Here is a 15,069-nt window from a genome sequence, read left to right on the forward strand (position 1 = left end):
AGGTTGTAAAGTTGCAAAGGATGTACAAAGAAATGCAGATATCAAAAGAACTTTTGTGCAGAAAAGAAATTTGTTAATATTAATTATACGGTTATTCCGTGACATATTAGCCAAATTTCAGGAACTGATTCAGGACACCAAAATGAGAAAATAGTTTGTATACTTTCATATATAGTACATAAGTCCTATTTTTCTTTGTTTTCCTACTGGATTCCATTTTGTGATTTTCAGCAAAAAAATTATTTCTCAGGAGCAGGTAAACCCATTTTAATTAAATTTGGCAAAACTAAGACTAGTGTCTTGTAGAAAATAAAAAAATTTAAATCACCTTAGAAAATTTCAAAATGGCAGCCATCCTAATTTTTTAATCTTCAGTATCTTTGTAATTATTTGTTTGATCAAATTTTTACTTTTTCAAGATTTATTAAACATGTTATTTTAACCTCATATCTAAAAATCCATTGGCAAACAATTGAGTTATTGTAGACACTTAACCTTTCTTTCTTTTTCCTGTTTAGCCTCTGGTAACTACCTTTCAGATAATACTTCAGAGGATGAATGAGGATGATATGTATGAGTGTAAATGATGTGCAGTCTTGTACAGTATCAGTTCGACCATTCCTGAGATGTGTGGTTAATTGAAACCTAACCACCAAAGAACACCGGTATCCATGATCTAGTATTCAAATCTGTAAAAATAACTGGCTTTACTAGGACTTGAACGCTGGAACTCTCGACTTCCAAATCAGCAGACAATTAACCTGGCAATACACTTGCACATTGTAATGCTGATAATTTTTGCATGTTTTTATTTCCTCCACTAAATGTAATAAAAATTATTAATTATAAATTATAATAGTAAATTAATGAAAATTATCACCTATCTAAGAATTAATAGAAATTTGTGAAATTATTTATGTGGATTGTAATGCTTTGCGCTACTGAAACGTTTTAGGAAAAACAGAAAGAAAAATAATACTGATCTTTGAAATATGGTATTACAGAAGGATGTTGAAAATTAGGTAGATCAATAAACTTCAAAATGAATTAGTCTTTAGACAGATAGGAGAGGAGAGAAATTTATGGAGATTTTTTAGATTCTGTATAAATTGACCATAAAAATTCTCCATAGATTAGTGGACCATGTAGTAAGACCATTGTTAGGCTCGATTAATTGTTTGGTCTTCGGACATTTAGAAGGTAAAATCTGTATAGGAAGATAAAGATTGAAATATATGAAACAGATATCTTAGGACATAAACTATAAAAATATATTGAAGATAAAAGATTAGAAAGAATAGAAAGAATGGAGAGCAGTATCAAATCAGTCAACTGGTTGATAATTAAAAAAATATGTGGATTCAAGTTTTACTTGCATCACATTTTAATTAATTTCTCAAATAGTGATCATTATGAAATTTTCAATTAGCGTTTATATGTGTGATAACTACTAAAAAATAATTTTTGTATGTAGTTTTTAATTTTGTAAAGATATTGTCACTACACAACTCATAGTGCTACTCTCCTATATCATAGTTTTTGTTCTCATGTAATAAACTGAACTACTTTTTATGAAGTAAATGAAAACAGTTGTATTTAGCATGGAACAAGTGGTTTTCATTATTTTGTAATTTTCCCTAAAATATTTAAGTTTGTTAGAAGTCCACCATATAGATGTGCAACCATACTAAAGTATTTTTTATTGCTGTGAATATTTGAAATTCACATTTTTTTATCTATTTGTTTATTTTATTTTGTTTTTTGTTAATTTAGTGTAATAATACATCTCTTTATTTTTATATAAACTGAAATATAAAAATAAAACAGTTTGGTATATAAAACAGATTATATGAAAATAAAACTAGTCCTGAAGGTTTACTAAGGTATAGTAATAATAAATAAATAAAAATATAAACATAAAAAAGAAAAACATACATATAAGTACTTATCAATACGGTTACACAATGAATACACGATCAAATTTTGTTTACTATTAAAAATGTAATTACATAATTTATAAAAAATGAAACTGAAAATAATTTGTCGTTTCATTTCAGTTGTTTCATTAATGAAGCTAGTGAGTAGCATATAATCTTATTTAATCAAGTACACATCCATTACGTGATTAAATTTCTTATCATCTTAATATCTATCTCATTGAGAAAATTTTTTTGAGCGAAATAAATAATTCATGAAAGCACCAAAATGTTCACTAATAGTACAACAATAATTGCATACAATGTAAACAGGAATATTTGCTAATTTTTTCATATTACAGTTTTATGATTGTCTTATAATTAGTTTTAAAAATTGACTTTAAATTTAAATTATGTTTTATGTAATTAAAAATGCCTGAATTATTTTCAGATACCTTCTTATGATGTCAAGTTTCTTGCTCGTGTGTCAGGCGTTCCAAAACCTGATTTGTCATGGTATAAGAATGGTAAACCTATACATGATTCAGATAAGTACAGAATTAAACAGGATGGTGATTCATATTGTTTGTATGTAAAAGATATTTCACCTGATGATGCTGGAAAATATAAATGTATAGCAACGAATAGAGAAGGTGAAGCATCCTGTGAAGCACAACTTCAAGTTGTTGATAAAATGTTAGTTTTGCATATTTATCCTTTTAGTCTATTAATTACAGTCTTGTGCAAATTAATGTGAACAAGAGGTAATTTTTAGTTAGTTGTGTTGTATCATTGATTCCAGATGTAATGCAACTGTTTCCCTCCATTTGAAATATTGCCTGAAAATAACTTGTTTGTTTTGAGAGGTTATGTGTATCGCTTACCTATTTTGTTTTGCTTTCTCTAGTGTAAGTGATCTTATGATTTCGTTAGAAAATTTAGAAAAGTAGCAATGTGGATTTAACTCCTAAGAAAAGAAGCAAAATATTAACCCTCGATGAAAGCATACTCATATGACTCAAAGACAGATAGCAGCAGAGTGTAAGGTTAGTCTAGGTATAATAAGATAATTATACAAAATCTTGAGAAGGGTTACAGTTTCACTCCACCCTGAACGATGATGCTGTTGTGCATAGAACAAATAAAATTAATTCTTAGAAAACTAGTAAAATTAATTCTTACAAAAAAACTTAGAATCAGCCAGTATGAAAATTCACGATTCTACTGTACACAGAAGACTTCAGGAAAGTGGTTGCAAGGCACAAAGACCTATAAGAAGACAACTTCTTACAGATGCTATGAAAAAGAAAAGTCTTCTTTGGACCAAAAAAATATAAAAACTGGAGTGCTGAGACTCCCATCAGAGAAAATTCCTTTTCTCTGATGAGAGTCATTTTCTAGTTCAGGACGTAAGCGTGTTACATGTGCGAAGAAGCGATGATGAGCGGGTTTCACCAAAACACATCAAATAAGTTGTAAAGTATCCTTTAAAGAAGATGTTTTGGGAATGCTTCAGTTACTTTGGACCTAAAACTTCAGTACCCATTTCTGGGCTGATGAACAGTGAAAAGTATATCCAATTATTGGAAAATAGAGTTTTTTGAAGTTCTGATAGAACTCTATCAGAACTTCAAAAAATTGTAGATTTACTTGGAGTCGAAATCATTGTTTTTCAGTAAGATTTGTCTCTCTGCCACTGATCAAAGAAAGTTAAGCTTTTAATGTCTCAAAAAGGGATTCAGTGTTTGGACTGGCCTGGAACTTCACCAGACCTGAACCTGATTAAAAATTTGTGGGTAACTGTGAAGAAAAGACTGAGAAAAATGGACTGTACTACCAAAGAGAAGATGATTTGTGTTGTGGTAAAGAAATGTGAAAAAATGTATAGATTCAATGCCTAAAAGAATTGAAATGGTAATTAAGTACTAAAAAATACTGTAATAAACACTCTTTATTCTTTATATGTAATAAATTTAATTTATGAAAATATACTCTTTATCACATTAATTTGTACAAGACTGTTCTCTTTTGATATCAGTGATATCTGGGAAAACAATTCATTGTATCTTCTATAATCGAATTATATTATTATTTACTACTCCATTAATATACAAGAGATTATCTCTAAAGTAAAGACAATTTCAGTGTAAAAAAACTTTATTCTGAAAACTTTATAAAACTTTTTATTTCTCTTTAACTACATTACCTTATACTACTTCCCTATATAATGGCCAGTCCATTTAGCTACTGATTTACAGTATTTTTAAGTTCATTGTCACCTGCGAATTGCTTACTGCTCAAAACCTCTTCAATTTCCCAATCAAATGGTAATCAGAAGGAGGTAAGTCTGGACTGTATGGTGGGTGATCATAAATTTCCCATCCAAATGTTCTCAGTAAATCAGATGTCGGACTTGTAACATGTGGTCATACATTATCATGCAACAGGACAACGCCATCGGTAAGCCGCCCATGTTGCTGATTTTGAATGGTGGGCCATAACTTTCGCAGAGTTTTTCAGTAGGCTTCTGCATTTATAGTCATCCCACGTGGCATGAAATCAATCAGAAACATGCCAAACTGATCCCAAAAGACTGTGGCTTGACCATTGTTGGTCTAGTTGGTAATTGAGGATGCCATTCACTTGACTGCCATTTTCTTACTGGCGTGTAATACAAAATCCATGTTTCATTGTCGGTAGCAATTGAATTAAGGAACTCATCACCTTTTTCTGTGTAACACATTAAAAATTCCAAAGCAGATCCCATTTGGATTTTTTTGTGACATTCCGTTAAGACATGTGGGACCGAACATGTACAAACCTCTCTGAAGCCTAAATGGTCATGAACAATGTGACCAGTTACAGCATTAGAAACATCAGGAAAAAGAAGGGTCAGGTCGAAAATTGTTGAGCGACGATCTTTCTGATTTCATCATCGACACATTTCAACAAATCCTCTGTGATTACTGAGGCCTACCCGAACATTCTTCATCATGCGCGTTAATTTTGTTATTTCTAAACCTTCTACGCCATTTTCAGACATTTCTTTCATTCATTACATTATCACTGTACACAGCAACCAACTGCCTGTGAATTTCAGCCAGCTTAACGTTTTGAAGGTTTAAAAAACGTATGACTCCATGCATTTCACAGTAGGTGGCAACATCGATTTTCTTATTCATTTTATAACATAGTAACTCACACATAATCAAAGATACTACAATGTGACAACTTACAGACAACAGTACAGTGTGTATATTACTACCTTGGCCATGAACGACACAAGTTCACCAACCTTAAGAAGAGAAATTTCCCAACAGTCTTTACTTTAGAGATATCCCTCATATATATGTAGATGTAGTTACTGTTTTTATAGGTAGTACATGTTAAAAAAGTGGATTTTGTGATAATATCCTTGAAGTGGGGGTATATGAATGAATGTTGACAATTTTATATATAAATATTCAGTAGACAAACTTTTTTAAATTTAGAAGCATGATAGTTACTTATAGACAAAATTGCACAATCAACATTACAGACCAACAGTAACTATGACATGTTAAGTCAGGTTGTAAGTGAAGCAAATGTAGAAAAAATCACATATATTTCTTATTACGCTTAAGAAGCAATCAAGTAGTAAATGTGAAGCCTCACTTTCTCGTTTTTATATTACAGATCTTTAGAAGTTATCATGCTATATTTAAACTGTGATATTTCTGTTGTAGAATAGTGGTTTGTCCTTTTTACATGTATTTCTACATCTTGATTCTAGGTAGAATTGTTTTTTTTTTCATTCTTGTATCAAAGTAAAGTAGTTCAAGGAATTGTCCAGAATGTAGTCAAAAATTAATTTGTTAGCTCAGCATCTTTATAATATTTTTTATATTGCAGTGCAATATATCTGTGACTTTCTTCCAAGTTATAGTGTGATCAGTCATGCACATTGAGAATAATGTGTTTGTATAAACATTCTGTTTTTATACCATGCATAAATGGATTCTGCTTTTATATACAGCACTTCATTGTATCAGTTGCAGTTTAGATTAGATTAAGAAGCAGGCTTTATCTAATTAACATTTTGATCTTATCGGACTTTTTATAAAATCATAGTGACATGCCAGCATGGACACTTAGAACCAGAATAATTTATTTTTAAATTTAATAATTTCAGAAAATTTTAAAATACATAAAAATTAGTCAACGCATAAAATACCATTAATTATAATAATAAATATTACTATTTAAAAGAGTATTTTTAATAAATATTTCTTAAATAACTTTATCTGAAAATTATAAATAAACTGAAGAGCATTATAGTAAAACTGGTAATTATATTTTAAAAATTTTTATTTGCAAAGAATGGACACAGGTATTAATAGTATCTCTATTATAGTGTACTTAAAATAATACATGATTGTACATTTTTAAAATCTTAAAATCTGGGGTTTATTTACTTTTAGTAAAATCATAATGCGAGTATTAATTTAATGTTATCATAATAACCTGAAAGATGTGTAAAGGTTTTAAGTAGCCATTGCTTTATTATTTAAAAGTAAACATATATATGTAAAAGAGATAATAAATTTATACTTATAAAATTAAAAAAGGATTATATTCCTACATAAAGAAAAGATATTTTTTGAAAAATATTGAGTATTGAAAAAATGTGTAACATTACAAATTTTAATGTGTGATGTATTATTTATTTAAATAATATTATAACTAGCTGTACTGCTAAACTGACCAATATGGATAGAGTAAATATGGAATAAATGTTTGTTGTTTGAAAAGAAAAAAGTAGTGTAATTGGGTTATTGTGTAGCTCTAGGATTTTTTATTCTCCTACCTATAAATGAATAAATTGTTTATTGTGATCAGTACATAATAATACATTATTTAGATCATATCAGGAATGTGTACAATTAATTATTGTAAAGTCTATAATAATTATTTAAAATAAAAACACTTCAAATAATGTTAAGGTGAATATATTAAATACTTGACGATATTAAACATAAAAAATAACTACAAAATAATTCACAATTCCAATGGAAATAATTGAAAATTGTTTGAGCATACATTTATGTACTTGTTGAACAGGATGCAAAAAGTTCAGAGTTTTTTAGAACATTTAATTGTATTTTAAATAGTAAAAAGATTTTTTTAAATAGTTCAGTAAATTATTAAAAATGACAATGGCATAATAAAGCACTTTCTTGATTATGCCTTTCTTAATTACATTAAGTTGTTTGAAAATAATTCCATTGTCTGGTTTGGAAGAGGTGGTGTGTGTGTGTTTTTTGAGAATAAGTAACTATTATTTTTACCAAAGGTAATACATTCATAAATATAAACACAGAGCTATATTAACTTACATAAGTTAAAATATTTAATTTCATAAATATTGGTTGACACAGTTCATGCTTATGGGCTCCAAACAGTAATTTGACAACTCATTTTTGTATCTTGAAAACTTATTCTGAATTTTTGAGGGAGCCTCAAGAAATGACATACTTAAGACGGTTATGCTCGTAAGCATATTCTTCTACATTAGTTAAGCACATAATCTTGTATGCTTGTACTAGATAATATACTTGCTTATACTTATAAGCAATTTAGGCGTAATGCTTACAACTTTGTTGTATTTGTTTGTGTGCATAAGCAAGTACATTAGTTCAAGTTTTCTTCTTTAGATGGAGTTTCCTATAGGTTAGAAAAGTTGAGTTCGCAACTACTGTAGTTATAATATTTGTGTGGTATTAATTAGTATAAATATGAATAAAATCAGTAAGTAAAAGTTAATTATATTTATATGTATAAATTTAATAGCCAACAAAGTAAATATATTATTGCATTCATCATTGACTTACAACTTCTGAAAAATCACTTCCTGCAGCTTCAGATTTAAACATTATCCTTGTAATTAAACATTATCCTTTGTATTCATTCAGTTATCTTGAATACCAAGAAAATATCATCATAGAAAATACATAATTGTCTTTTCAATTCACTATAACTGCCTTCACTCTGGACACTACACTGAAAACTGCTGATAATAAAGTATTTTATCTAGCGTTAAGAGAACTGAACTGTTTTTATGCATATGCATAAAAATATTCATATTATAGATTAAATACAGTAGTTTGTTTTTTAATTACAGTTAACAAAAACCCTTTCCAGACAGTAGTTAAAGAGTTCATTGAATGTGATTCACATTAATAAATAACATATAATTATTATAGTTATTTTTTTATTAATTTAGTAATGTCCCCGAGTGTTATACACTGTGACTAGAAATGAAATCCTAAGTTCACTTCACAACCATAGCCACCACAGTTCAACAGTGGAGCCTGATGCCTCTATCTTCCAGAAAAAGTAATGTCATGGATAGTCACTACCTACCTGGGGGAAGAAGGAATCAAAGTTAACAAATTGGGATTGGCAGAGGTAGGCTGATCCACAACAAATACTGCAAAAAGAATATTTTTTCCATATAACATTTTAGAAAGAGCTTTACTTTGGTCTGTTTTTAAATAATTCAAAGAAAAGTGCATAAGATATAAGACTATAAACAAAGTTGTTGAACACACATTTGTAGGACAGGTATGGATTTTAATGTAGTAATTAAAAGCGAATTACTGTATGTTAAAGAAATATGAATTTATACAAATTATGCTGAACACCCATGAAATATACATTAATTTTCTCATGTTTATCATTGTGAATGGGATTCTAATGGGCAGATATTTTTTAAATTATCACTTTCATAAATTGAACACTGTACCAAACAATGTATAAGTTATATACCAGAGTAACAAGTTATGTACAAGTGCTGTATCACAGTAAGTATTTGTCAGTAAATAAGTGATCACTGTGAGCTCATTTTGACCTACTTTTGCTTAAATATAAGAGTAAGTGCTACTATATCAGATTTTAATGATTATATATTTATATTTTCTTTTTCAGTGAAAAAACTCAGAGAATGGAACCTCCATCTTTCCTTAAAAAGATTGGTGATTGTGAAGTTTATAAGGGTATGACAGCTAAATTCACAGCATGTGCAACTGGATATCCTGAGCCAGATGTTGAATGGTACAGAGGTGATGATAAATTATATCCGAGCGAAAGGATTAGAATAGAAAAAGAAGGAACTGGATTATTAAGATTATGTATTGTAGGTGTTGATCCAGATGTTGATATAGGGAAATACCGTTGTCGTATTTTTAATCCATATGGTGAAGATTCTTGTGAAGCAAACATCGTTTATGACAGTAAGTTTATTCTTTCCTAATCTAGATCACTATCTTTTGTATGAGTTTTTATATGAAGGCTTTTTGTTAAGAATGACCACAATTGAAAGCTATAAAATGGAAAATAGTTATTTTGTGACATATTTATACGAGGTCTGTTCAGAAAGTAACCGAAGTTTATTTCTTTAATCTTTATTATTAATTTTACAGATTATTGGTTCTTGTCCCCTTCAAAGTACTCCTCTCCCTTATTCACACACTTTTCCCAGCAGTGTTTCCACTTCACGGAGCAGTCCTAGATAGTTTCATTTGAATTGGCCTTTAAGGTCTGTGACGAATTTGCTTTATGTCATCAATAGTCTTAAAATGGCATCCTTTCATCACTAATTTTAATTTTTGAAATAACAAAAAGACACAAGGAGCCAGGTCTGCTGAGTAGGGAGGACAGTCATCTGATTTTTGTCACAAAACTGATGAATTAACGAACCTGAGTGTGCGAGTGCATTGCGCTAGTAAAGGAACTATAAGTTGTCTCGTTTTGTGAATTTTTTCACGTAACCATTGTAAAATGCCTTGATATTACGCACACAGTTCACTGTTTCACCTTGAGGCAAAAATTCAAAATGTACAATTTCATTAAAATTGAAAAACAGAAAGCAGCACTTTGACATTGAATCAAGACTGACAGGTGTCATCAGTTGAGCTCAAAGGCCTTCCTGATTCAAGAGTCATCTTCAATTGACTGACAAACTTTTAAACCCTGAAAACCATTTGTAACATTGCGTACAATCCAGAGAATCATCTCTGTAATCTTGTTTCAAATGTTGAAACGTTTCTGTGAAAGTTTTCCCCAGTTTCACACAAAATGTTTTGTTGTATCATTGCTCCTGAAAATCGCACATTACAAAAATCGCTACAACACTTAAACACTTTGCACTCCAATAATTACATGAAATCTAAAAGAGATATAAACAATCCAAGAACATGTGGTTACAGAGGAAGTTAAGCGGAACACAATTCTGTCAACCGCATGTCACTAAATATCTCCATTGGCACATAATTAAAAATGTTCAGTTATTTTCTGAACAGACCTCGTATCAGACAAAAAACTGTGTTAATTTAGAAATATTTCCCCAGTAAACATTCTTAATAAATTACTAATCATCATGAATATTTAAACAGGATCTTGTTATTTTTATTTAAATCAGCTTTTTAGTTTTAATTTCTTTAATAAATCTTTTTATAGAATATTGATGGTATTTATTTTTTGTTCCACTTACAGAGATAAGTAGTCATAATTTATTATGACTAGCAAGAATTATTTGTAAAAGTGGCCTTTTAGATACTTACTAAACACATAAAATTTGTTTACTTCATAATTTTTGCTTTACTTTGTGTAATATTTTAATAGATATATTTTTACTTTTTTAGCAGTTGCTCTATTGCTACTGCAAGAGCAAAACTGTAAAGGGAAAGTATAGTGATCAGCCAAAATTTTGGGTGTCGGGTTTTTCCAGATATTGATATTTCAAGACCCTTTTCATATAAAAAAAATAATAGTAATTTCAGAAAGATGTATGTACATATGTGTTGGCTGTATTTTAATTAATATCTACAGATTGCCTTACAAAACCTTTTGAAATTGCTCAACTAATTTCTATACGTGGGGCATTGATGATGTTAAATTTTGGAAAAATGATAAAAGGGAAGGGTAGTTACTGCTGTTTTTAACTTTCAAGAATTTTAAACATTTTTTATTTTTGAATTTACAAAAATAGATATTTTATTTATTTTTCGAGTTGTGGCTGTTATAAATATGTTATGCAATAGCTGTTGATCAAGGAGTTCAAATGAGACACAATTTTTTTTTATACTCTAAGTATAGTACAGTTTTATGAAAAATGTCATTTGATTAAATGGACTGACTGGAACCCAAAATATTTTACTAAGAATTTTGATTTGTTTTCTTAATTGTATTTTTAGTAATGTATAATCTTTAAGGTAAAAATGTCAGGTATGTCAAATCAGACCCAAATTTTTTTAATGACCATTTTTATTTTTTTTCCGATTACATTCTAAATATTACATAATTAGGTCAATATTTTATTAATTAATTTAATTTATTATTAAATCCTATGGCATATTTGAAATGAAAATCTGTCTGGGATAATTATCCCACACAGATATTTAAAAAACTGGGATAATTATGCAAACCTTTACCAGCTTTTTTTTTATTGTCATTCTGATTTTTTATTTTAAAACATTGTAAACAGTTATAATCCACCACATATTGTAAACTCAGCTGTTCTTTGGGTTTAAGAAATGTTTCTTAATCTGTGAAATTTTTTTCTTAACCAACTTTAAAACCTTTGTATTTTCTCTGTTTGCTAAGTAGTAAATTTTTATGGGACTTATATAACATACACTATGCAGTTATCAGAATAGAGGATTTCTATTCTGAGTCTTTATCCTATATTTTTTTAATTAATATTTTTAATTACAGGTTTAGAAATTCGTCCTCGCAAACCAATTGGAGATCAGTATACTGACTTTGAAAAGTATCAATCAACAGGAGTTCCTCTTCCATTGTCTGATCCTCCTATAATTAGCCGTATGACTGATAGAAAACTGACTCTTTCTTGGAAACCATCGATTCCACACGGTCCTCGTGAACCAGTAACATACCTTGTCGAGATGTGTGAACAACCAGATGGGGAGTGGTTTACTGCTAGAAAAGGTAAAATTTATTTTGGTCTAGATTTTCAATATCCAATACCAATATTATGAAGCAAATTATAAATTATACAATGCCAGATTGCATATTCACTGTACATTGGCATAATTGCTTGCATCATTCTTTTTTTAATTCCTGTGTGTTGTAATGGATTCTTAAAATGAAGTAAAATGAATTCCTTTAACATATATATTCATTCCAAAATAGAGCAATTATTGTTTATTGCCAAGAAATAATTTATATTAACATATTATTGGAAAATCTCAGTTTTTAAATTTATTAGTAAATGTATGTAAAGTTTCTTTCAGTAAATTTAATTGAAAATATCTGATTTTCTCTTTAGAAATGGTTCAGGATAGCACATTTTTGTTATAATTACTGCATTATATAAGTGCATTTTTAACAACCTTTGAGATTTTAATAAATAATAAACGAAGATCTGATTATATTATCATTCATTACATTATCCTTATATCTTGTTGTAAAGCTGAAAATTTCAAGAAAGAAGGTTACTGTATTCCTTACAACAGTACAAAATAAAAAATAAAGTTACACTGATAAATACAGGAAACCAAAAATATTACATTAAAACTACAGTAATTGCAGAATATATTACATTAGACAGACCACATCTATAACCAGCCATAGATACAACAAATAGAAGCATTATACGCAACAGAATCAAACACTTAAGTTTTCAAACCAGTACATAAAATATATTAGCAGTAGTGTTTGCATAGAATGAAATTACAGACACACTAAATTAGACAAACCAGTATATGAAGAAATTCAAAACAATCAGATATACTACTTAACTGTATATTATGTTACCAAATGACTTTGAAATGGTTATCGTCAATATTAGTACCACTTTTAACATCCTCAATGAAAGAGCTGTTAATTGCTATGACAGATCATTGAGAAGCACAGTTTTTTATAAATTAAGAAGTGAATAATTCATTTTTTCAGTTCATTGTTTCAGTTGGTCTTTAGACTCTAATTAGTGATTTTTAAATCCTTAGTAGGATTTTTTTTCTTAAATGAGATAATCACAATTATCTTATCAGCTCATTTACTGAGTCAGTCAGCAAAGAAATTTAATAAATCAGTGTTAAATTTTGATCTTATCTTCTCCACCCTTCTCGGCTCTTTCACATAATGTTAATTCGCTACTTTTACTGTTAAATGGTAATTTAAACAATCAAAAGTTGTATTCCATTGACCACACATCACCATTTTGAAAAGTAAGCATATTTTATCATATTTTTTTGGGTGTAACAAGTCAAATTTCAGCATTTGTATTGGATGTGATAAAAAAATGAGATTTTTATTTTTTTATTTTTACCAAAAATAATTTACTTTTTCTTCTGTATTGTTGTTCAAAAATTCAAAATTATTTTCCAAAAGATGGGACACATTTATACCAGCATTTCTTACTATCCTCAAGACATTTTTATACAGCTGTCTTTGTAAGTTTACTTGGCAATTTTTTTCTTTATTTTACCTATTGCTGCAAATTTTTTTCCTTTTACTGTTCTCTTCACCAGTGGGAACAAGAAAAAATTGCAGGGCCTGGAAAATACAGAGACTGCAGCATTAGTATGATCTTAATTTTTGCCAAATAATAATGAATTAGTAGTGAAATATGAGCTAAAGTGTTATCGTGGTGTAAAATCCAAAAATTGTTTGCTCATATATGTGGTTGTTTTTTTCAGATTGCTTCATGAAACTGACATAAAACTGCTAAGCAGTACCGTTTGTTTTTGTACAACCTTATTGTAAGAATTCACAATGGACGATGCCATTGTAATAAAAAAAAAACAATGAAACCTTATCATTCATTTGAACTTGGTATGCTTTTTTGGTCTTAGTTTTTTAGGAAGCTTCTATCAGGATGACAGGACCTTCATTTCAATATCATACACCTACATCTCATAACCTGTTGTGACATGTTTGAGTAATTCTGAGCCATCAGGGATATCAGCTAAAAATTGTTCAGCTGTGTTTTTACAATAATGCTTTTGTTGAAAATTCAACAGTTTTGGAACAAATTTTGGTCCTATTTATTTCACATTCAAAAATTTCAGTCAAAATTGTATCATATGAGCTATGGAGATTCTCACCTCTTCAGCAGATGTTTTAATCATAATTTGATTATTATTAATCATAATATACTTTTTTCTATCAACATTTTCATTGGTTTTTCCATTGAAAATGGTTAGATGTATTAGGACATCCAACCCTTTTGTTGTTTTAACATCTTTACAGCCTTCTTGAAACTGTGCTCATAAACTCTTGGTATTGATGTAACATCCTTGCCAAAAGCCTTTTCTAACATCTTCACCACCTCGCTGCACTTAATTTTGTTTTTAACATAAAATTCAATGTAAATCCTTTGTTATGTCATTTTTAGATAAAATAAATTTGTCATGACTTAAAATATATTCTAATTACTGGCTAAAAAATTTGTACCATGCAACGTATGAATCTGAGAATTTTTATATACGTTATAGACAGTACTGCCATCCCATGGGAAAAAGATATATTCAGTCGAAAAGACATGGAAAATTAAAATATTTAACTTTTTTTTATCACACCTCATATATAAATAAGTTTTGTATGTAATTGTGTTTTTTTTATAACAAGTTGACTGCTGACTAAATATTAAGGAGATTCACTGTGGCCAGTATTTTAATTTTTGGTTTATTTTTTCAATTATTTTATTTTTCAATGCATAATATTAGAAATGTGATGATTATTTGAATTTATTTTGTTTAAATAATTTATTAAAAAAATGAACTTCGATCAGAGTGATTGGCGTCCAACATCAATATTTTATTTCTTCTTGATGCTGGAAACTCTGATCAGAATGTACATGGAAAGCAGAAGGAATAACTAGACCAATATAACCTGAATTGTATCATTTATTAATAATATGATAAGAATTATTAAATTACACAATTTATTTTTAAATTTTACTATTTAATTGCAGTAGACCTATATTTTATATTATTTACATTTTATGATAATCTTCAAAACAGTTTAAACAGTCGGGGATTTCCTGGACGCATTTTGCATTCATACACAGTTTGTTTCCTTACTTTCTTCTGCCTACCTCTTTCACATACTTTTTTTGAAACCCTTTTTGATTATTTCATTCCTTTCTTCT

The 15,069-nt window shown here is 28.9% G+C and overlaps 1 protein-coding gene across 5 annotated transcripts in view; it reads left to right on the plus strand.

The window, feature by feature from the left end:
• Obsc (Obscurin) overlaps window positions 1-15,069 on the plus strand; it is a 613,188-nt gene that overhangs the window by 530,507 nt on the left and 67,612 nt on the right. For all 5 annotated transcript variants that reach the window (XM_075359431.1, XM_075359430.1, XM_075359429.1 and 2 more), the window contains 3 exons: window positions 2,368-2,612; window positions 8,883-9,187; window positions 11,670-11,903. In XM_075359431.1, the coding sequence (XP_075215546.1) occupies window positions 2,368-2,612; window positions 8,883-9,187; window positions 11,670-11,903 (784 nt within the window). The remainder of the gene's footprint in view (window positions 1-2,367; window positions 2,613-8,882; window positions 9,188-11,669; window positions 11,904-15,069) is intronic.

Source organism: Lycorma delicatula, chromosome 3 (genome assembly GCF_047948215.1).
Source record: "Lycorma delicatula isolate Av1 chromosome 3, ASM4794821v1, whole genome shotgun sequence".
NCBI classification, from domain to species: domain Eukaryota; kingdom Metazoa; phylum Arthropoda; class Insecta; order Hemiptera; family Fulgoridae; genus Lycorma; species Lycorma delicatula.